Source organism: Nannospalax galili, unplaced genomic scaffold (genome assembly GCF_000622305.1).
Source record: "Nannospalax galili isolate Female #2095 unplaced genomic scaffold, S.galili_v1.0 scaffold888, whole genome shotgun sequence".
NCBI classification, from domain to species: domain Eukaryota; kingdom Metazoa; phylum Chordata; class Mammalia; order Rodentia; family Spalacidae; genus Nannospalax; species Nannospalax galili.
Window position 1 is genome coordinate 1492274 of NW_008357921.1, and position 20871 is coordinate 1513144.

At 48.8% G+C, this 20871-nt stretch overlaps 2 protein-coding genes across 7 annotated transcripts in view; one reads left to right on the forward strand and one right to left on the reverse strand.

The window, feature by feature from the left end:
* The window catches only part of Pimreg (PICALM interacting mitotic regulator), a 5342-nt gene extending 4746 nt beyond the window's left edge, over positions 1 to 596 (reverse strand). For 3 of the 6 annotated variants that reach the window (XM_029557478.1, XM_029557483.1, XM_029557482.1), the window contains exon 1: positions 120 to 594. In XM_029557478.1, the coding sequence (XP_029413338.1) occupies positions 120 to 219 (100 nt within the window). In that variant the 5' untranslated portion in view covers positions 220 to 594. Of the gene's footprint in view, positions 1 to 119 lie in introns of all 6 variants that reach the window. The other 3 variants (XM_029557480.1, XM_029557479.1, XM_029557477.1) reach the window with 2 other exon arrangements.
* Positions 597 to 5280: 4684 nt separating this feature from the next.
* On the forward strand, positions 5281 to 15710 carry Aipl1 (aryl hydrocarbon receptor interacting protein like 1). Its single transcript, XM_008855656.1, has 6 exons — positions 5281 to 5424; positions 6005 to 6184; positions 13228 to 13416; positions 14260 to 14436; positions 14521 to 14662; positions 15496 to 15710. Exons 1-6 carry the CDS (start codon positions 5329 to 5331, stop codon positions 15696 to 15698), a joined length of 987 nt encoding a protein of 328 aa, XP_008853878.1. The 5' UTR covers positions 5281 to 5328; the 3' UTR covers positions 15699 to 15710.
* The last annotated feature ends 5161 nt before the right edge of the window (positions 15711 to 20871 follow it).

Below are 20871 nucleotides of genomic sequence, written 5' to 3' on the forward strand. Positions count from 1 at the left end.
TTGCCTGCAGCCTACCCGGAGCCCCCTCCCCCTGAGCCAACTTTTAGGGGCTCCTTCCTCCGGAGACCCCCTTTTTCCAGGAGCCCATCCCCAGGCTCCTCCGCATCCCGAACGCTCACCTCGCTGCCCACTAGCCAGGACCTCCGCACCCGCCCCTCGCCCACCGCAGCCGATTTGAAACTCCGCTCGGCCCGCCCCGGTCCTGTGCTCGCAGCTCATTGGTTACGCTTCCGCAGTTCCTCGGATTCGATTGGTCCCTTTCTCTCGCGACCGTAAATCCTGCTTTGGGATTGGCCCGGCCGCCCCGATTCATCGCTCCGGACCCCCGCCCGGCCGGCGGCCTGTGGCATCTCTGTCGCCCGCCAGGCTCCGCACCATCTCCCGGTCGCTGTGCCTCCGGTGGCCGCACCCTTTCCGCCCACTCCTTCCAGACCGCGCCGCAGTCAGGATGCTCGGTGGGATGCGGCAGGGGCGGGGGTCCGCGGCACCGAGGGGACCCCTCCTAACCAGCCACCCCGCGGGACTTCTCTCTCGCTTTTGTCAGAGCCACTGGTCTGGACTGCCGAGCGTTGGGATCCCGGGGAAGTTTTGTTTCAAATTCCCCGCCAGACCCTCCTCCTTCCTGAGAGAAGGCCCTGCCCCTCTTTGTGTTCTTCAAACTCACCATCCTATTCTTGCCCAAGAAAGCACATCTTGGAGGAAGGGACCGACAGAGTATACCACCCCACCTTCTTCCTCTCCAGGCCAGATCTTCAACCCTGTTTTGCCCCACCCAGCCTTCCTTCTTCCTCTTAGACTCCCATTAAGGAAAAAAAAAAAAAAAAAAAAAAAAAAAAAAAAAAAAAAAAAAAAAAAAAAAAAAAAAATCCTGATAGCTCTTCCCAATGCACCTGCTTTTATTTTATTGCTTAAGATTTTTATTCTTAATCATGTGTATGCGTGTGCATGAGGAGGAATGTGCACGTGAGTGCAGTGCTGGAGGAAGCCAGAAAAGGGAGTGGGATCCCCTGGAACTGGAGTTAGAGGCAGTTGTCAGCCACCCAACATGGGAGCTGGGATTTGAACTGTCCTCTACAGGAGGAGGAGCAGTGCCCGTTCTTAACCCCTGAGCCATCTCTCTAGTACCTGGTTTTGTTTTCTGTAGCCTTATGTAGCCCAGGATGGACTGGAACTTACCATCCTTCCACCTCAGACTCTCCAGTGCTGGGATCAGGCTCTGCCTCTCAGAGCAGCAGCCCTCCTCCTTTCCCCACCCTCGTCTAGGCCTGGTTTTGGGGAGGGGGCTCCTAGAGACTCTTCAGGCCTCTTCCTGGTGTCCGGATGGTCTGACTCGCTCCTTTAGCCTGCAGTGTTCACCATCTACCACTTGCGATGAGGATGAATTTGTATATCACCCTTCCAAGCACTTCGTGTGTATCCATGAACTCATTTCACCCCCACTGCTGCTTATAGCTTGATGAAGAAGCTGAGGTGTAGAAAGATTAGATTGGGCACAAATTTCACTCAGTGTGAGCGTATAGCAAGGCAAAGGATCTACATGCCACCAGTTCAGTAGCAGGGTTCATGTGGAACAGGGTCTGTCCCAAACTGCTACTCCTTAACCCTCAGATACCCAGCCTGGACCTCCTCCCTGACTCCTATAACCAACCACCTCCCAGATCCCATCACTTCCTGTGTGCAGCAGGCTCCTTAAACTGACAAGCCACAGTGGAAGCCACACTGGTCTCCTGGACATCATCTTCCATGTCCCCTCGCTCAGGTGAACCCAAACCTTACCAGTGGGAGCTTGTGATTGATTAAGCACTGTGCTAAAAGTAGGTTGGAGGGATCAACAAAATGGATGCATTTCTTACTCCCATGGGGTTCAAGTTCAGTGTGTGTAGAGAGATGAGAATTACTGGATCAAGTCTCCAATAATCAGTTAATTAGTTAATCACATGTTATCTAAAACTGGGACCTAGAGACCAGCTAGCTAGGCAGCTTATATTGTGTGCTTATGTTTATGTGATAGGCATCTGTGCAATTGTGTGTTTGTGATTTCCTTGTCCCAGTGCATCTCATGTTCAAGGTCACCAGCATTCTTTGTAAGAAACAGCACATATATGTGTGCAACCCAAAACAAAATGGTTTGTGATTGTGTGATGTACTCTGAGGTCTTATTTTCAATTTCATTTTGAAAGACTAGGCTTACCCTCCTGCTTTATTGTGCCCTGATGAGCAATGAGTGTGTGCTGTGGCCTGAAACCATTGCTCTCATGTCCTTGTTCATGTTGCCCCCCCCGAGCCTCACCCTGTTTACCAGGGGTCACAGTGCTGACTCTCAAACCTGTCTGTGCCAGTTGTATTTGTTATCATATTCAGGGAATACATGCAATGAATCAGAAGGAGGAAGAGAGTTATTGTCTCTACGAAAACTGAGTTCGAAGTGTGGGAATGACTCAGTGAAGACAAAACACTCAGGAACGAAAATCTCAAATAGAAATGCTTCTCTACAGTCATCTCCACAGTGCCTGCCGCAGTGCCTGGCATGTCATAGGCATCCATAATAATAGATTATATTTTTTGAGCCTTTACAACATTTCAGGCACTCAGCTAGGTGCATTGACTTTCTTCCTCTTTAATTCTCATGGCAGCACTAGGAAGTAGGGGCTATTTTTATTCCTATTACTGATGACGAAACTGAAGATACAGACAGGCAAAGTATCTTGTCCAAGATTTCAAGGAACATCTGGACTGGAGCTCAGATCCTGGATCTGTGACTATAACCCTGCATTTGTCACTTGGGTCATACATTCTTGCTAAGCACATGGAGTGTGAATATTTATGCATGGGTGCTTAGAGACTTCTCAATGCTTGCAGCTCTCCATCCTTTTGCCACTCAGAACCATAACCGGCAGGCCAGGTTAATGAAGAGGTCTCCATGGCAACAAAAGAAGGCAGAAGTATTTTCTTCTGGATGGGGTGCTGTTCTCTTCAGCCTTGAAGGAAAGTGGGAGAGAGGCCTCGTGCACATAGTGCTCCAAGATGAGGGGCAGGTGCTGAGCTTTCCTTGGGGGAGGAAAACACAGGCAGTGGCACTGGTGGGCCCAGCTCCACCTGCTGGGGAACCTGACAGAGGAGGAGAGCTCCAGCTGCCCCTCTCCTCCCAGCTTCTTTACCAACCATGAAGCTTTCCCCAGTTTCTTCCATCTCCTGGAACTATCGCATTCCATAGAAGAACTTGACAAACTGTTATTATGTGCAAAATGCCATGAACCTGAAGCACCAGGGGCTGTGGGAGATGTAAAGGGCATTGGAACCTCATTTGGGTTGGAGGTTGGGCAATTTTCCCAAGTATGTGGCATTCTGGCTGAGGTGCTGGAGACTGATGTTAGGAACATTCTAGGACTGGACAAAGGCTGAGAGAGAGAGAGAGAGAGAGAGAGAGAGAGAGAGAGAGAGAGAGTCTGTGTATTGGGGGAGGGAGACAGGGGTAGAGACTTGCAGGCCAGAACAGGAGGTTAGAATAGATCTGAAAGTGTGGAAAGTCAGCTTGTTTTGAAGAGAGGAGCATGTAATTGGAGTTACTTTCAAGAATGTCCTTGTGTAGATTGGTTTGGGGGCCAAGAAGTGCCTGGGATCAGTCTCGGGGTTGTGCCTGAAGAGTACTCAAACAGCAGTGAAGCCCAACCTCTGGCACCCACCTCAAAAGCCCCTTCCCTTTGCTATGTGCCTTTTGACCCCAGGGATGGTGCTTTCCACAGTGGGCTGGGCCTTTCTATATCAATTACCAATTGAGAAAATACCTCATAGACATACCCACAGGTCAGTCTGATGGAAGAAATTTCTCAGTTGAGGCTCCTTCTTCCCAAGTGACTCTTGTTTGTGTCAAGTTGACAAAAAACTGACACAGAGTACTTATAAAGCAACCTCCACGTGAGCATTTCCCAGGTCAGGGAGCACACCTGCAGGAGCTCAGGAGCAGCCCCTGGCCTTGGTAGTGTGTTCTTCCTCCCCCCACTACACAGTCATGGCAGGCATTCAGATTTTCCTGTTTCCTGGCTACTCATTTTTACCTCCTCAGCACACATGCCCCTCTAGGCTGCTGTGTGGCTGGAGAAAGACAGAAGAGAAGAGAGTCTTAACACTTTCATTGTTACTCTTGATCCAAGACTGAGATGGAGCCAGGCTATCAGGAAACAGGGGTGGTACTCAGGCAGGGCTTCCTGGAGGGTCAAGTTGAGGTCTTTGTCTCTGACCAATCGGACTAAGATTGTGATCCTTCAAGTCAAGGACTCCCCAAGGAGTCTTTTGAGGGTGCTGGATATCAGGGTCCCACTTAACTGCTGGAGAAGGAGAATCGAGGGGAGATGAACTTTCCCACTGCAGTGAGAAAATGGAGTTGAGGGGATTGGAGACACCCAAGGCCACAAGGTCATTAGATTCGAAGTGGGCAGCTCCAAGCCCAGTTCTTATGTCTTCCTATGGCAAGTTCAGTGTACCTTCTTTGGGTGACAAATCAGCATCCTTAAGGGACAACTCTGGGAGAAGGGCATGAGAACTTGATCTGGCCAAGAGGTGGCGACAAACACCAAGACTTCCCATTACATTTTCTCCTTTAGCCTCCAAAGGGGATCCCTGAGGCTCTACTAAGCTCTTTCTGGTTCCAAGGGCCCAGGGGTGAGGTCCCTCAAAGGGATGGGGAGAGTCTCACTCCTCAGCCAGATCTTAGAGTCAAGGCAGGAACCCAGTGCTGGGGACGCCTCAATTTCCTCAAAACTGTCTCAAACTTTTTCCTTAGTTTTCCCAAAGTCAGAAACATGCTGCCACTTCTTCCAGACTCCAGTGTCAGACCTAGGGGAGGGGAGGAGGGTTCATCCTCATGGAAAAAGACAGAGCCCGGGCAGGATCAGCACCCCAGGTTCAGGTAAAGAAACTTGGTTTTGGCTTTCCTTTACTTTCCCCTTTGGTAGCCCCCCCCCCCCAGGTTCTTGCCTCCCTCTTACCTGCCCCTTCAAAGAAATATCTGTTGACCTATTTTCTTGGAGTGGCACAAAAGTAAAGCCTGATGTAGTCACAGTGAGTTTTAGGCAGGGACTTTGTGTCAGCATGAGAAGTAGGTCCTGGGTTGGGTGGACGGTAAAGCTGCCTCCAGCATGACCCAGCTGAGCTGTCTTGCTCTTCTCCCATTACCTTCTTCCTGCTGGGAAATCCTCCTGAGTGTCAGCCACCTGACAACTCCCGCCCCCCTTTTCTAGTAGGATTATCTAGGTCTGGGTGTCAGTCACATGCCTGTCCCCACTCTGGTAGGATTATCTAAGCCTTGCCAGCCTCTCTTTCACCGGCAGCATGGACACTGCTCTACTCCTTAATGTGGAGGGCGTCAAGAAGACCATTCTACATGGGGGCACGGGGGAGCTCCCGAACTTCATCACTGGCTCCCGAGTGAGTGTCCTTTCCAATGGATAGAGGCCCTGTGGTCCCCTTCTTCATTTCAGCTATGCCCAGGAGCACTGCAACAGCTTTGCAGTACTCTGCCCAAACTCAGCCAGGCAGATCCTCACTGGAATAGCCTCATGTTGCCTTGTAGTTGGGACCCATTCTTGGCCCTTTTGGTAATTTGTAGGCCAAATTTTAGTGTGGGATAAGAGGAGGGACTTTGGGGAATTTTCTGGAGCCCCAAAATGTCAAGTGATCAAGGAGGGACCTCAGGAGTCGTTGCGTTTGTCCCTTCAGGTCTAGTGGGCCTCCCTGAGTGGGTAGACACATCTCTGGCCATATGGAGCTTATTAAAGAAAGACTTCCTGACACTTGGCTTTGAGAATGGGCATGGGGTCCTTTGGAGGGGAGTGGGTTCCTCATGGGGTGTGCAAGTACGGGGGTGCCCTTGGGGTCTGAGGCATCTTAGCTTATCAGGTGTGGGTGAGCTGACCCTAAGGACAGCACCAGGAGCCTATAACAGTTGGGTGGCTTCTGCTGGAACTTGGTAGAGGTGTCTACACCAGGGCCCTCTGTCTTGGACCAGGTGACTTTTCATTTCCGCACCATGAAGTGCGACGAGGAGTGCACGGTGATCGATGACAGCAGGCAGGTGGGCCAGGCCATGAGCATCATCATCGGAAACATGTTCAAGCTGGAGGTGTGGGAGACGCTGCTGTCATCCATGAGGCTTGGGGAGGTGGCTGAGTTCTGGTGTGACACCATTGTAAGTAGGCCAAATGGCCCCTTTCCTAAATCCATTCAAAACTGTTGGTAAATCCTGAATCCTCATTTCTCCTGTTATGAACACTGGGGTGGTCCATTGGAAAGAATATATCTTGAAGTGGCACGGAGTGCATGGCTGGCTAAAAGACTGTGGGAGATGTGGCCTTGCCTGGTAGGGGAGCTCCTGCTCCCCTCATTGCCCTCACTTTTGCTCAGCATTGTTGATCCTGGAGACTTGTGGCCATTGGCTATATTTTTTTGCCCTTCCCCTACCCTTACCAATTCTGATTTATATCACCCATAAACCACCCCTGGTAAGTTACACTCCCTTGTTCTGTGGTTCAGGTAGACAAACATTTCATACAGAAGCTTCACGGGTGCACTTACCTACATGCAGGCATAACACTCATATACATAAAAAATATATTTAAGAAACTTCAATACATTAAAGTCAACAAAAAGTGTAATGAATTTCAAATTCTGCCACCCCAGGCCAACCTCCACCAACCCACAACTATCTTTCATCATCCTCCTTGAAGGCTCTTTTTTTCCTCATCCCACATGGTGTGGGCAAGTGCCAGACACTCTGCCATTTCATCTGGGAATGCTAGAATTTATGACTCTAAAATGAGAGGACATTTAAAAAACACAACCACAATATCATTATTAAAACTTCAAAAACCTCAAATAATTCCTCGTGCCCTCTAATCACCCACCACAGTTAGGATTCTCTGATCAATTCATTTATTTTGTGAAAAAATATTTATTTTTATTTTATTTTTTTGATTTATTTATTTATTTATTTATTTATTTATTTATTTATTTTTTATTGGTCTTTTTGAGACGTGGTCTCCCTTTAGCCCCAGCTGTCCTGGAACTTACTATGTAGACCAGGCTGGCTTTGAACTCACAGAGATCTGCCTGCCTCTGCCTCCCAAGTGCTGGGATTAAAGGCGTGTGTCACCACGCCCAGCTGATACATTTATTTTTATTTTATGTGTATGAGTGTTTTACCTGCAAGTATGTAAGTGCATCTGTGTGGGGCAATACCCAAAGAGGCCAGAAGAGAGTGCCATATCCCCTGGAACTGGACTTATAGGCAGTTGTTAGCCACTATGTGGGTTCTGGGAACCAAGCCAGTGCTCTTAACTGCTGAGCCATCTCTCTAACCCCCACTTTTTATTTTTAGTTTAGTGTGTTTGTGTGTGTATGTGTGTGTATGTGTGCGTGCGTGTGTGTGTGTGTGTGTGTGTCTGTCTGTCTGTCTGTCTGTGTCTATCTGTGTGTCCATATGACTCTGTGCACATGGTTTCAGGTGCCCTTGGAGGCCAGAAGAGGGTGTTAGACTCCCTGGAGCTGGAGTTACAGGCAGTTGTGAGCCACGTGATGGGGGTGCTGGAATAGGACTCCAGTTTTCTGCAACAGTAACAAGCACTCTTAACAGCTGAGCCAGCTCTCTGGCCCCCTCATTTATTTGTTATAAACAATGAGGTTGGTGTGTTCAGGCAGGATCCAAAATCAATGGATTTTGTCAGTGTGGCTCTGGGTCTTCTTCAGTCCCTGGTGTTTCCTGCTTCTTTGAGATGTGGAGGTGTTGAAGGAACTGTGCTGTGCTGGAGAGCTGTGTATTTGGATTCTGCTGGTTGCTTTGGCATGCAACTGTCCAATATGTTTTTTTATTCTCCATATTTAAAAATATTTTGTTTATTATTTTTATTTTATGTGTATGAGTATTTTGCCTGCATGTATGTAAGTGCACTCGTGTCGTGTAATGCCTGGAGAGATCAGAAGAGGGTGTCAGATCCCCTGGAACTATAGTTAATGGATGGTTGTTAGCTGCCCTGTGCATGCTGGGAACTGAACCTGGGTCCTCTGCAGAAGGAGCCAGTGCTCTTAACCCCCGAGCCATCTCTGTAGCCCCTACTCCCTGTGTTTTTGGTAAGTGGGAGTTTAATCTAGAGGGCTTGAAAAGATTTAGATTTTCTTTCACCTTGACCCCACCTTTCTTTTAAAAACAGGATTTGATCTAGTCCAAACTGACCTCAAACTTACTATGTACGCAAGGATGACCTTGAATTTTTGATGATCTTGCTTCTACCTCCCAGATGCTAGGAAAACAGACATGCACCATCATTGGGGATCAAACCCAGTGGCTTCATGCATGCTAGGCAAGTACTCTACCCACTGAGCCACATTGCTGGTCTTTGTTTTAATGTCATGAATGGCACTGTGTACTTCTCACTGGAAGCTGTGCCTGCTTGTCTTATGTGAGACTGAGATTGATGAGCAGATTCAGGTGTTGACAAGCTGAGCCGACCACCACTAAGCTCCTCTGGATTTTCACCAGAAACCATGGATACACACTCTTTATTTCATGGGCTGGCTAATGGCCTTTTGAAAGAGCACTTCAGAAGAGAGGCCTGTACTTGGGCTGTTCTGTTAGTACAGTGGCTTGGGGAGCCTCTTTTTCCTTTTGCTACTCTACTTCATCTATAAATGAACAAAAGCCCATGTTCAGGGTTGTTCGGGACTCACAAGCTGTGATATAAACGAGGATAAATCATAGTGTATAGAAGGCACTGAAATGTAGCACTATTACTTTGAGCTAGAAGAACGTTAAAGATTAACTCCATCTTACTAATGAACCTTACTCAGAGACAGAAAGTAACTTGCCCTGAGTTCAATGAGTTGCGACCCCCTGGTCTTCTGCTTATTGGGAGAGGCCCAATATGTTTCTTGTTAGAATCTAATAGAGTCCTCTACCACCAGGGAATGCCATCTAACTCATTACTCTGGTGCTGCATAGCAAACAGGAGCTGAGGATCTTTTCTTTGTAAGAGTCCCTGGGTTATTTATGCCCTTTAACTTTAAAAAATGTTGTATTTTCATCAGTTCATGACATCGTCGAGTTGGCTCATTCTATCATTTCAGTTGGTTTAGAATCATTTCTATTGCCTTTGTACTCAATGAGGTGTCCCTGAGTTCATGAGACCTGTGCATACCTTTACTGCAGGGCTCATGTTTGACAAGGCTTTGTCACCAGCAAGAAACCCTCTCTTCCCCAGGGTGCATATTTGCTAACACAGAGGGGCTGTGTGCACAGAAGGCTGTCAATATACTCTTGATTAGTTGATTGATTTGTTGTTCGTAAAGCCACAAGCTGCTGAGGCTCCCAAGAGGTGGGTGTAGCTCTGTACCCTGTGGCTCCGTGCCACGTGGTTCTGTGTTCTTTTGGTAACATCAGTAATTATGAATGTGCTTCCCCCTCATAGGTTGGTAACTTTTAGAGCGTAATAACTGTTGATTTTCCCAACGCCCATGGCTGCCATGTGCATGTGCCTGCAAACAACCACACACACACACACACACACACACACACACACAAGTATGCACATGCATGAACTACTCATCCACCTACACAGCCACACTTTATCATCTATGTATCCATCCATCTTCCCAGGTCTCAGTTTAACCAATGTTCATGCATAATCCCGTGTTCTTTGTCTGTACACATGTGCACATGTTTGTATGTGTGAGTGTGGGTACAAGTGTGCCGTGGTGTACATGTGGAGGTCAGAGATCAACCTCAGGTGTTTGTTCTCACCTTTCACCTCATTTGAGATGGTGTCTCTTGTTGCTCAAAGCTGAGTATACCAGGCTGTCCCATGAGCTCCTGGCAGTTCTCCTGTCTCTGCCTCCCATCTCACAGTAGAGCTCTGCAATTACAGATGTGCTACCACATCCAGCTTTGTGTGGGTTCTGGGGACTCAAACTCAGATCCTCACACTTGTGCAGCAAACATTTCATCCAGTGAGCCATCTCCCCAGTCCCCATAATCCAATTTTCATCAATTTATCTATCTACTTATCTATCTATATCTATCTATCTATCTATCTATCTATCTATCTATCTATCTATCTATCTATCTATCATCTATCTATCAATCATCTTATCTATCTATCTACCTACCTATCATCTATCTATCTATCTATCTATCTATCTATCTATCTATCTATATCTATCTATCTACTTACCTATCATCTATCTATCATCTATCTACCTATCTATCATCTATCTATATCTATCTATCTATCATCTATCTATCATCTATCTATCTATCATCTATCATCTAGCTATCATTATCCATCCATCTATCTATCTATCTATCTATCTAATCTATCTCCCTACCTATCTATCATCTATCTATATCTATCTATCATCTATCTCTATCTATCTATCTATCTATCTATCTATCTATCATCTATCTATCTATCTATCTATCTATCTATCTTCTCTCTATCATCTATCTATCCTCTATCTATCCTCTATCTATCTATCATCTATCTATCTATCTATCATCTATCATCTAACTCTCATTATCCGTCCATCCATCATCTATCTATCTATCTATCTATCTATCAATCATCTATCTATCTATCATATCTATCTATCTATCTATCTATCTATCTATCATCTATCACCGTCATCAATCATTTATCATCTATATCTATCTATCTATCATCTATCTATCTATCTATCATCTATCTATCTACCTATCATCTGTCTATCATCTATCCCTCCATCCATCTATTAACCCATCATTCATCCACCTATCATCTATCATCTGACTATTATCTCTGTCTCCCTCCTCCCTCCTCTCCTTTCCTCATAATATGAAGCCTTCACTGGGCACCTGATTTGGCCTGTTCTGGGTGGCAGGAATGATGCAGTTGGTCTTCAACCATGGAGGAACTGATTTCTGAAAGAAGAGCAAACATTTAGCTATAGTGCAGGTGGCCAGGGCACAGTGTGAATGAGCAAGGACGGAACACTGTGCATGAGGGTTTTGCCTGTAGTATTATGTGCATCATGTGCATGCAGTACCTGCAGAGGCCAGAAGAGGATGTCAGGTCCCTTGGAACTGGAATTACAGGTGGTTGAGAGCTGTCATGTGAGTGCTGGGAACTGAATCCAGGTCCTCTGCAAGAGCAGCAAGTGCTCTTAAGCATTGAACCATCACTCCAGTTCCTTGGGGGAAGGTGACATTGAGCTGAATCTTGAAGCATGAACAGGAGTTCACAGGGCCTACAAAGTCTGTGTGTGTGTGTGTGTGTGTGTGTGTGTGTGTGTGTGTGTGTGTGTGTGTGTTGAATCCAGGGGCCAGGCCATGTGAAAAGGCTTTCAGTGCTACATTTTGATAGCCCATTCTCTATGAGTCGACTCCATTCAGGAATCAGAATTTTAGACAGACTAGGCCATCAGGCAGAGGAAGACTTTTCCTACCAGTCACTGTATGTGACTCCATGGACAGTCTTTGCTGGGCTACCTTGTGCAGGAACATGGACTAACTCCTCCCTTCCTCTCTCCTTCCCTCCCTCATACAGAGGGACAGGGTGGGTGAGGGCTTCTGGCCCTAGGATGGCCCTCCTTCTGCCCCCAGTGGACACTGATCTCCACTTAGAGCCTGTTGCTTGTGTCCAGTCTTGTGATGTCAGGAAAGCAAATTCTTATTCCACAAGGGCCTAAGCCCAGGTTGCCCCATGGGCAGGGCAGCTGCTTCTCACTCAAGGGACCAGGTCCCCAGGACACTTGGGATCAGGATTCCAACACACCTCTGCACTTACCTGTGAATGCTCCTGATATTTAAAAACTGGCAACTAACTTCAAAACAAACCCCAGAAACGAGCACACCATGAAGGACAGGCAGAGTCAAGCTGGGAGTCAGACATGGCCTGTGACACCCACCACAAGTGGCAACCCTTAGTGCAGACAGGGCCTCAGGTAGCACCAGAGCAAAGAGGGAAATGTGGTGCTGGGCTCCTCACATGGGTACACAGCCACAGTGGACTGAGTCCTCAGATGTCTAGAGCCTTGTGGGTGACTGCGGCTGTCCCTGGGACCTATCAGGAGGGTGCGAGGGTGGGTATGGGCCTAGGATCCATACTTCCTCTCTGGAAGGTGCTTCTGGGAGACAGAAGACTTGTCCTGTCTCCAACTCTGACTCCTCCTGATTCCATCCTGCTCCTGGTGTCATCCCACAGCCTGTGATACAGACTGGGCCTGTCAGGGTGACAGGTGTCTAATAGAGTACAGCCTTTGTCTGAGGTTCTGCCCAAACTGCTACCTGGCCTGGGTCCATGTCTCCACTCACTGCTGGAAGCAGGGGGCTGCTGAGTCAGAGTTGAGTGGGGACCCTCCCGAAGCAAGCTGTTGGTATGGATGTTCCCTCCCTTAGCCCAGTCTTAATACCACAGGCACCTGCCATCTGGCCTTGTCTTTTAGAAGGCAGCTCAGGGCATCTGGGCTAATCTAGGCTTCAGTGGGTGGGGAGGGTGACCTTCAGCCCTCAGCTTCTGTCCTCTCAGCCAGCACCAGGCAGGATTGGAACTGCTTGAGAGGGAGGGAGCTGGGTCACTTCACCTCTGGGAGAGGGACTCTAAGGTTCTAGACCAGTGAGGGTCAGCTCCCAGTACTGTGTGTGGTTGTGACTGGCCAACCATATCTATAATGAATCATTTGTTCCCACAACATTCCCAACTCTGGATACACAGGATTCTGGACTGAACAGCCCGGGGACCTAGGATCCAGGGACTGTGGTGAGCTGGGCTTGCTGTTAATTAGCCTAGTGGTTTATCTCAGAAGTAAGACCCCATTCCTTCCACTGATGCATGCTGGGAGCCTTGGGCTTGTGGGGCTCAAGAGTTCCCTGTGGCAGAGATTTGTTATGCTGACAAGCAAGAGGCAGCATGTGGCTAAAAGCATAGCCTGGGAAGAGGGGTTTTAATCCTGCCTGTGCCATAGCTAGCTGTGCAGCCTTGAGCAAGTTGCTTAACCTCTCTGGCCTCCAGTTTTCTTACCTGTAACACAGTGATGATTGGATGTGCTGATGGGTGTAAAGTGGTTGGTGTCACACTGTGGAGAACAGTTGTCCCTGATGGGTGTCATTGGACAACAAAATTCTCTTGTAAGGGACAGAGTGCAGATTGTGTGTGGCCTAGCTAGCTCTGATCACACAGCCTAGACCCTGGCCCTCTTCTCCCACAGCACACGGGACTCTACCCCATGCTATCCCGAAGCCTACGGCAGGTAGCTGAGGGCAAGGACCCCACAGACTGGCATGTGCACACATGCGGGCTGGCCAACATGTTTGCGTACCACACGCTGGGTTACGAGGATCTGGACGAACTGCAGAAGGAGCCTCAGCCACTGATCTTTCTGATAGAACTTCTGCAGGTGGGCCTCTGGGGCAGAAGGGACTGGACAGGTCACCCCACAGGGCTTCCCATCCTACCCCACTGCATGTGGTTCTGTTTCTCCTTAGAAAAGAAGAGGGTGTCCAGAAACTGCAGCAGAATTGGACATTGCAAAAACAGTGCCCCCCCCCAAAAGAAAAAGCTTATTTGGAACCAGTGTGTGAAAAGTATGATTTGTTTTCATTTTGGATGCATTTTTATTCAGTTGGTCTATTTGTGCTTTTAAACATGTAGGGTTGCAGGTCCTTGGTCCCTGTGGTTTGTGGGTTTGGACTTTTCTGGACCAGTGGGAGGGCTTGCATAGAGCTAACCATATCTATCCTCTCAGCCAAACCCCAGAGTGGTTAGCCCCTTTGTGGGCTTGTGGGAGAGTCAGGCCCAGGGTCAAGTCCAGGTCAGAACTCAGCCTATGGCCAAGGCTGAGGCTCAACCTGGGAGTAGTTGTGTGGTCTGTGCACTGCACAAAAGCAGCCCTCAAGGGTGCTCTTTGTAGACATTACACATTTGTGTTTTTATGATGACAAATTTCCAGCAGACGGCAACAAAATGAGTATTCATGACAATTTTCTGACTACTGTCTCAAAGAAAGGGTTCCTTTTTGGAACTGGCTCAAAGGCACTGACTTAGAGCAAGGGTGGGCCTGTTGCCTCCTTTCCCTGTCTGACTTTCCCCAACACTCAGGTGGAGCCTCACTGTGGGACTGTGAGAGTCAGCAAGCCTGACTCTCAGGTGGAGCCTCACTGTGGGACAGGGGAGCTGACCTCAGATACTGGCACCACCTTGCCTGGTCCCCCACCTGGCTGACTCGCAGCTTCTGGGCCAGGTGGAGGCTCCTAGCGAGTACCAGAGGGAAACATGGAGCCTGAACAATGAGGAGAGGATGCAGGCTGTGCCCATCCTTCACGGAGAAGGAAACCGACTCTTCAAGCTGGGCCGCTATGACCAGGCCGCCACCAAATACCAGGAGGCCATCGCGTGCCTGAGGAACCTGCAGACCAAGGTTTGGGGGCCGCCTCTGGCCTGGTGTGCTGGGGTGGGGTAGGGAGTGGCCGGGCCAGTCTATGGCTGAGCGTCTGCCCTGCAGGAGAAGCCCTGGGAGGTGCAATGGTTGAAGCAAGAGAAGATGATCAACACCCTGATTCTCAACTACTGCCAGTGCCTGTTGAAGAAGGAGGAGTTCTACGAGGTGCTGGAGCACACTAGCGACATCCTGCGCCACCACCCAGGTGCACCGGCAGGGGCAGGGTGTGTGGGAAGGGGGTGGGGCAGCCAGGGCCACAGCTACCTCAAGACCTGAGTGAACGGTTCCGGTCCTTGAAATACTTAAGCAAAGCTTGTCTCCACTCAGCACGGCTCCCCCCGCACCCCGCCCCGTGTGCCTCTTTGGGAGGTGCTTGTGTGGTGGGCGGTGCTTGTTGTGGGAGGTGTTTGTGTGTTTGTTTCAGTCAGGGTCTGGCCATGTTGCCCAGGCTGGCCGGGAACTTGTGATCCTCCTGCTTCAGCCTCCATAACACTGGGATTTACAGGTATGTACCACCATACCCGGCTTTGGGGAGGTGCTTTTAAATTTGCTTATATACTTTTTTTCAAATATTCATGTGGTCTCCTGTTCCACAGTTTGGTGGATTAGCAGCCAGGCTTATTTAAAGGAGGCCAGCAATGTAGACAAAAATATGACGTCTCCACTGGTACTGGCCCATGACTGTTTGCGAAGGCAGTTGACTGATGCTAATAGTAACCACTACTGGCTCCAGGTGCTAAGGCCTCCGCTTTATTAGCTCACAGTCACGGGGTTGGGCAGGTGCAGGGACAGAGTCTGATGATGACACAGCCTGGGAGTCTCATCTGGAACAGAATACCAAATTCTTGAAGTTGGTCACAAGGGCCTCGAGGGGTCTTCACAGGGTTGGGCGAGCAGGTGCGGTTATTATCTTCTTCACTTCCATTGCACAGCTGAGGAAACCGAGCCAAGAGAGGCTGGGGATCAGGGCGTGGGTTCTGGTTTTGTCAACCCTGGGCCTGGGCCGGTGGGTGCGGTACGCTCTGCTCCTCCCCACAGGGACCGCGAAGGCTTATTACTTGCGCGCACGTGCTCATGCTGAGGTGTGGAACGCAGCAGAGGCCAAGGCTGACCTGGAGAAAGTTCTCGAGCTGGAGCCTTCCATGCGCAGGGCTGTGCTCAGGGAGCTGCAGCTGCTGGAGAGCCGCCTGGCAGACCAGCAGGAGGAGGAGCGGCGGCGCTGCAGGAGCATGCTGGGTTAGGGAGCTGGGCTGAGTGGGGGGCCACTCCACCTGATGCTGGGCCCCAAATGTGGGGTCTCTGGGCCCCCCGGGCAGCCCCCAGTGACCCCTTTGCAGTCTCGCAGCCCGTGGATCACCCGGGCTGCTAACACATAGCCTAGGCATCTCTGGTTCAAGTAACCAGGATTTTGATATCACTTGTAAACAGTTAAGATGATTTACCTTTGAGGACTGGTAATATAGCTCAGTGGTAGAGTGCTTGTTTAGAAAACTTGGGGCCCTTGGGTTTGATCCTCAGTATAAATAAAATAATAAATAAATAAATAAATGTGGTTTTGAGATCAAAGTCATACATGCCTGGAAAAACAAAAGCAATTACAAACGACCCCTCCCTTTCAAAACCAAAGGGCACAGAATAGCACCCATTCCTTAGCCTCGCTAGTGGTTTTAGTCAATCTTCCTTTAAGTTAAAAAAGTTTTATAAAGATTTATTTTTATGTGTGTGTCTGTGTGTATGCCATGTGTGTGCATGTGCCAGAGAAGGCCGGAAGAGGGCGTCAGCTCCCCTGCAGCTTTGGTTACCGGTGGTTATAAGCTACCTCATGTGAATTTCAGGGAGTGAATACTGGTTGTCTATAAGAGTAGCATGTGTTCTTAAGTGCCGAACCATCTCTTCAGCCCCAGATTAAAAATATTTTTAATTAGCAAATGCAATATTAGGTTTCATTATGGTGTTTTCAAGCAAAATCAGCTTTTGTTGATTCTTCTCCCCCTCTCCATCATCGCCCTAGTTTTATTCTTCTGGTAGTTTTTTTCTGTCTCATATAATTTGTCTACACCGAAGCCTCTCAAGGTGTAGGTAAATTTACCTCATGTTATTTACCTGTGCTGATGACAAGGGAGTATGGAGGCATTTGGTGCACGTTCTTTCCCTCTCTACCTTTCTCCTGAGTTTGAATAGCTGCATTTGGATCTCTCTCTCTCTCTCTCTCTCTCTCTCTCTCTCTCTCTCTCTTCTCTCTCCTCTCTCTCTCCTCTCTCTCTCATCTCTCTCCTCTCTCTCTCCTCTCTCTCTCTCATCTCTCTCCTCTCTCTTCTCTCTCTCTCTCTCTCTCTCTCTCTCTCTCTCTCTCTCTCTCCTGATTCTCTTGGTTCTTTTCGTCACTTTGTACAGCAGACATAGAACTTCCCATAATCTAATTGACCTCAGTGCCTGGGGCCTATTTCTGTGTAGGAGGCAGGTGGCAGCACTCTGATCCACAGCCCCTCCTACCTGCCACCTCCCCATCTTCCTGAGGGTGGAGTGTGGAGCGTGCCTTCTTTTTCATCATCCCAGTTGTTACCCTCTACCTTGTAAGCAAATGAGGTCTTGTGTGCTTGGTCCTCAGGTTGACTCAAAAATCTGAAAATCAATAGACGGCATTAACACGATTGTGGCTGAGCTATTTTGCATTCCTCTGCAGGGCTTTGATGGCAGTTCTTCCTAGGTTTCAGTTCTATGACCCAGGTCACTGGAATGAGGGTGCTCCTGGCGTCTAGGGGTTTCAGTGTGGGGCCTCCTCGGAGAAAAGGTGACTCATCTTTGATCAACGGAGATCTGAGTCTACTGGACCATCTGTGTCCATGGCTTGACGAGGCAAGAAGTGGGGGAGGGGCATTCAGGGGAGGACAGAGCCAGGGGCACAGAGAAAAGTATCCTGAGGGCACAGATCCCTGAGCTGGGGAAGGTGGAGCAGGGAGGGAAGACAGTGAGGGGATCTTCACCCATCTTTAAGTAGTGTTGCCCCAGGAGAGACCTGGATGGTGCTCGCAGCCCAGGCTCCTGTGTGGCTGAGTAGCAGATGGGGAGCCTGGCGAGGGCATCTTTAGAGGGCCAGGAATGAGGGCCCCAGACTTCCCTTTAGCGTTCTCTCCTCTATTTTCCTTTCCTTTCCTCTCGTCTCCACTCCATTCCTCTCTCCTTCCTCCTTGGTGTTTTTGAAACAAGGGTATACTGTGTAGCCCAGGCTAGCCTGGAACTCTGAAATCCTCTTGCAGGTGTGCATCACCGCCCTGGACATCCTGTCCATTTATGGGTGTAGTGTTCTCATCGCTTCCTCTTCCTCTGGACACATCAAGGGTCCCACCTCATTTGTCAGTATACAGCCCACAGCTCCCAGCAGGAATAATACCCCAAGGCATCCCAGGACCCTGCTTGGTTCTGCCTGGCCCTCTGGTGTGGGCAGCTCCCCTTCTGATGCTCTGGGACATTTGCAAGCCCTAAGGAGGATTGGGGGCCGGGACACCTATAGAGTGAGGGAAGGCATGCTGGGAAAGAGAGTACAGGAAACCCTTGTCCTATTGTTGCTATTACCCAAAGGCAGTGAAGGACTGGCTATAGATGCACTTTCCAGAAGCCACTGTCTGTCTCACTAGTGTGGAGGGTGGGATATGGGAGTGGTAGAGACACAGGCAGCTTTCCACACAGGGCTGTGGTGCCTGCATGGGCTTCCTTCTGTGCCTTGGATACAATCTCAGTTGAGGTCCTGACTGGTGGGTCTAGACAAGTGTCTGCAGGAAGTCCCTAGGTAGTCTTTAGAGGACTTCTTTGCCAGAATCTAGCTGGAGGGTGCTGTTTCTGAAAGGCCAGCAGGGGGCAGCAGAGAAGCAGCCAGAGGTCCCTGGGCAGGTGCAGGGGATCTGATGTTGCTCTCCACCTGCCCTGACAACACCAGATGCCTGCAGGGTGGCTCGGTCAGGCAGATTGGAGAGAGCCAAGAAGGCATGTAGAACCAGGGAATGGGATCACCAGAAGACAGGGTCTCAGAGATAGCCCAGTTTCCAGTCCCTTGTACAGTCTGGGAAATTGAGGCCCAGGTGGTTCCACAAGGCCTTTGAGTGGAAGGAGAGCATTGTGGACACTTACTTCTCTGAGCATTTCCTTACTGGGTGGTGGGTATGATCTCTGATTTGTAGTCACAACAACTGCCTGACCTCAATTCCTGCTGTCCCTGGAGCAGCATGGGCCCCTCAGGTCTGCACGTGGCTCTGACTCCTTCCCTCCAGGCTCCTGGTGTCCGTCATTCTGTGCTTCTTCCACTCTTCCTCCCACCCCTCCATTCTGCACTCAACTCCTTTGAGTGGTCACCTGTCTTCTTCCAAGACACTGCCTGGTCAATTAGCTGTCAAGTGTCCTCTGAGCTGGAGGGAGGGCAGTGTTGGGGCTGAGGGAGGCCAGCAACATGCTTAAGTGGCACAGTCAGTCAGTAAACACGACTGAGATTTGAGTTCAGCCAATGAGGTAACAAAAGGGGACCAGAAGTGATATTTTCTTATCTTACCCCCATCCTTACCCCCTGCAAGGACCCCTCTCAGTTGACACCAACTGATGCCATTAAGTCCAGAGCTACTTGCCCTGGGAAGGGTACGACCAGAAGTGCCATCTAAGGCTCTGCAGCCCCTGGAGGTGGAACCTGGCAGCTGGGCAAGCATATGCCCAGTGTTTGCTTGTCACAGGCCAAGGCATCCTTTTCTTTGAGAAATAGCTGGACAACTTCAGTCTTGTTTAACTGAGCCAACAGTTCAACAGCTACATACTCTACAAGGGGTCCCAAAGGGTAGTTAAGCACCTTTCAGAGCATCTTCTCCTCACCCAAAGGCAGGCCTCATAACTCCATTTGGCAGAGGAGCCATTACTCAGGGAGCCAGCCAGCCCTCCTATGTCACACAGTTGGAATTGGAAGAGGTCAGAAGTGATGCACCGGGTTAGAGTCCAGCCTTGGAGCCCTTTCACTGACATGTCTGATGATCATGGGGCTGAGTGAGCAGAGCTTAACTTTTTTATTTTCCTGAAATAGGGTCCCATGTATACCAAGCTGGCCTTGAACTCTGGATCTTTCTGTCATCACCTCCCAAGTGCTGGGATTATAGGAATGCACTGCCACGCCCAGCTGACATTTCTTTTAATGTGCTATACAGTCATTGTTCTTGGCAGTAGTTTAGGGTAGGAGGACCTTGAGAGTAAAGGGCTATCTGTACTTTACCTATTGTAATTATTATTGTCACATGACTTCCCCAGAAGCTATAAAGAAATGTCTGTTCATCTCAGATAGAGAGGGTACCAGCGACTAAAGATAGGATTACATCCAAGTCCACCTTGCTTATCCAGTGAGTTTGCTGGGGTTACTAGGGAGCATGGGGGACTCAAAGGTAAGCTGCCCCAATGGGGGGTGTTCGGCTGGGAAACTGATGGCTAGCTTTAACTTCACCACTAAGAGTCCCACCCCAGTCAACTGTTTATCTCATGGAATGTTAGACATAAAATCTGAGGTCCAAGGACCCCACTGCTACTGCACAAAGAACACGTGGACAAAGGGAATTGAACTTGGAAAGGCAGCTTTTACTTTGCAAAAGGGTACATTGCATCATATAGCTCAAGGAAGCATATCCAAGCTGAAGTTTGGAAGGTTTTTTTTTAGTTTTTAAAAAAATTATTTATTTAATAACTATATAATTAGAAGCATTTCATGACAACAGCATTGACATATTCAATAACAATTTCCAGAGCTAAGATGCATCTGTTTCAAGATTGGCTGTAAATTTTTAGGTTTACAGTTGGATTAATATAGTTATACAATACTGTACTCAGTATAAACCCTTTAAGACATAAAATTAAATGAGGTTTTAACCTTTAAAACAGATCTCCATTTCATTATTAAAACACACAGTTTCATACAGAAAAATTCATTTTTAATGCAATTGACACTAAGATGTATGCACAAGAGTACTTTGTTTCCCACCTTTATTGGCTAGTTAAAAAGGAACCAAACAGATTGGTGTTATGGCTCTGATTTCAGCAGACTGCCAGAGAGTGCTGAGTTCTGGTCTCCCCCTGGCCTCCCTCAGGCAGAGGGCCCGAGAACCCAGGGGATTGCCTGAGAGCACCCTGATCCTGCCTCCATATGGTGGTGAGCTTCCCCTAATTGTGCCATACCCATCCACCTACCTGGGATTTTGTGAGGCCCCTTCCAAGGTCCCAGGGCAGATCTGGCTTTGGTAGGCTAAAGCTGAGATCCTAGCAGACAGCCTGAGAGGGTGGGTTTTGACCCTCATTGGTATAGTGGCTCTGATCTCAGCAGACCACCAGAGAGTGCCGAGTTCTGGCCTCCCTCTGGCCTCAGGGCTGAGAATGCAGAGGACTGCCCAAGAGTGCCTG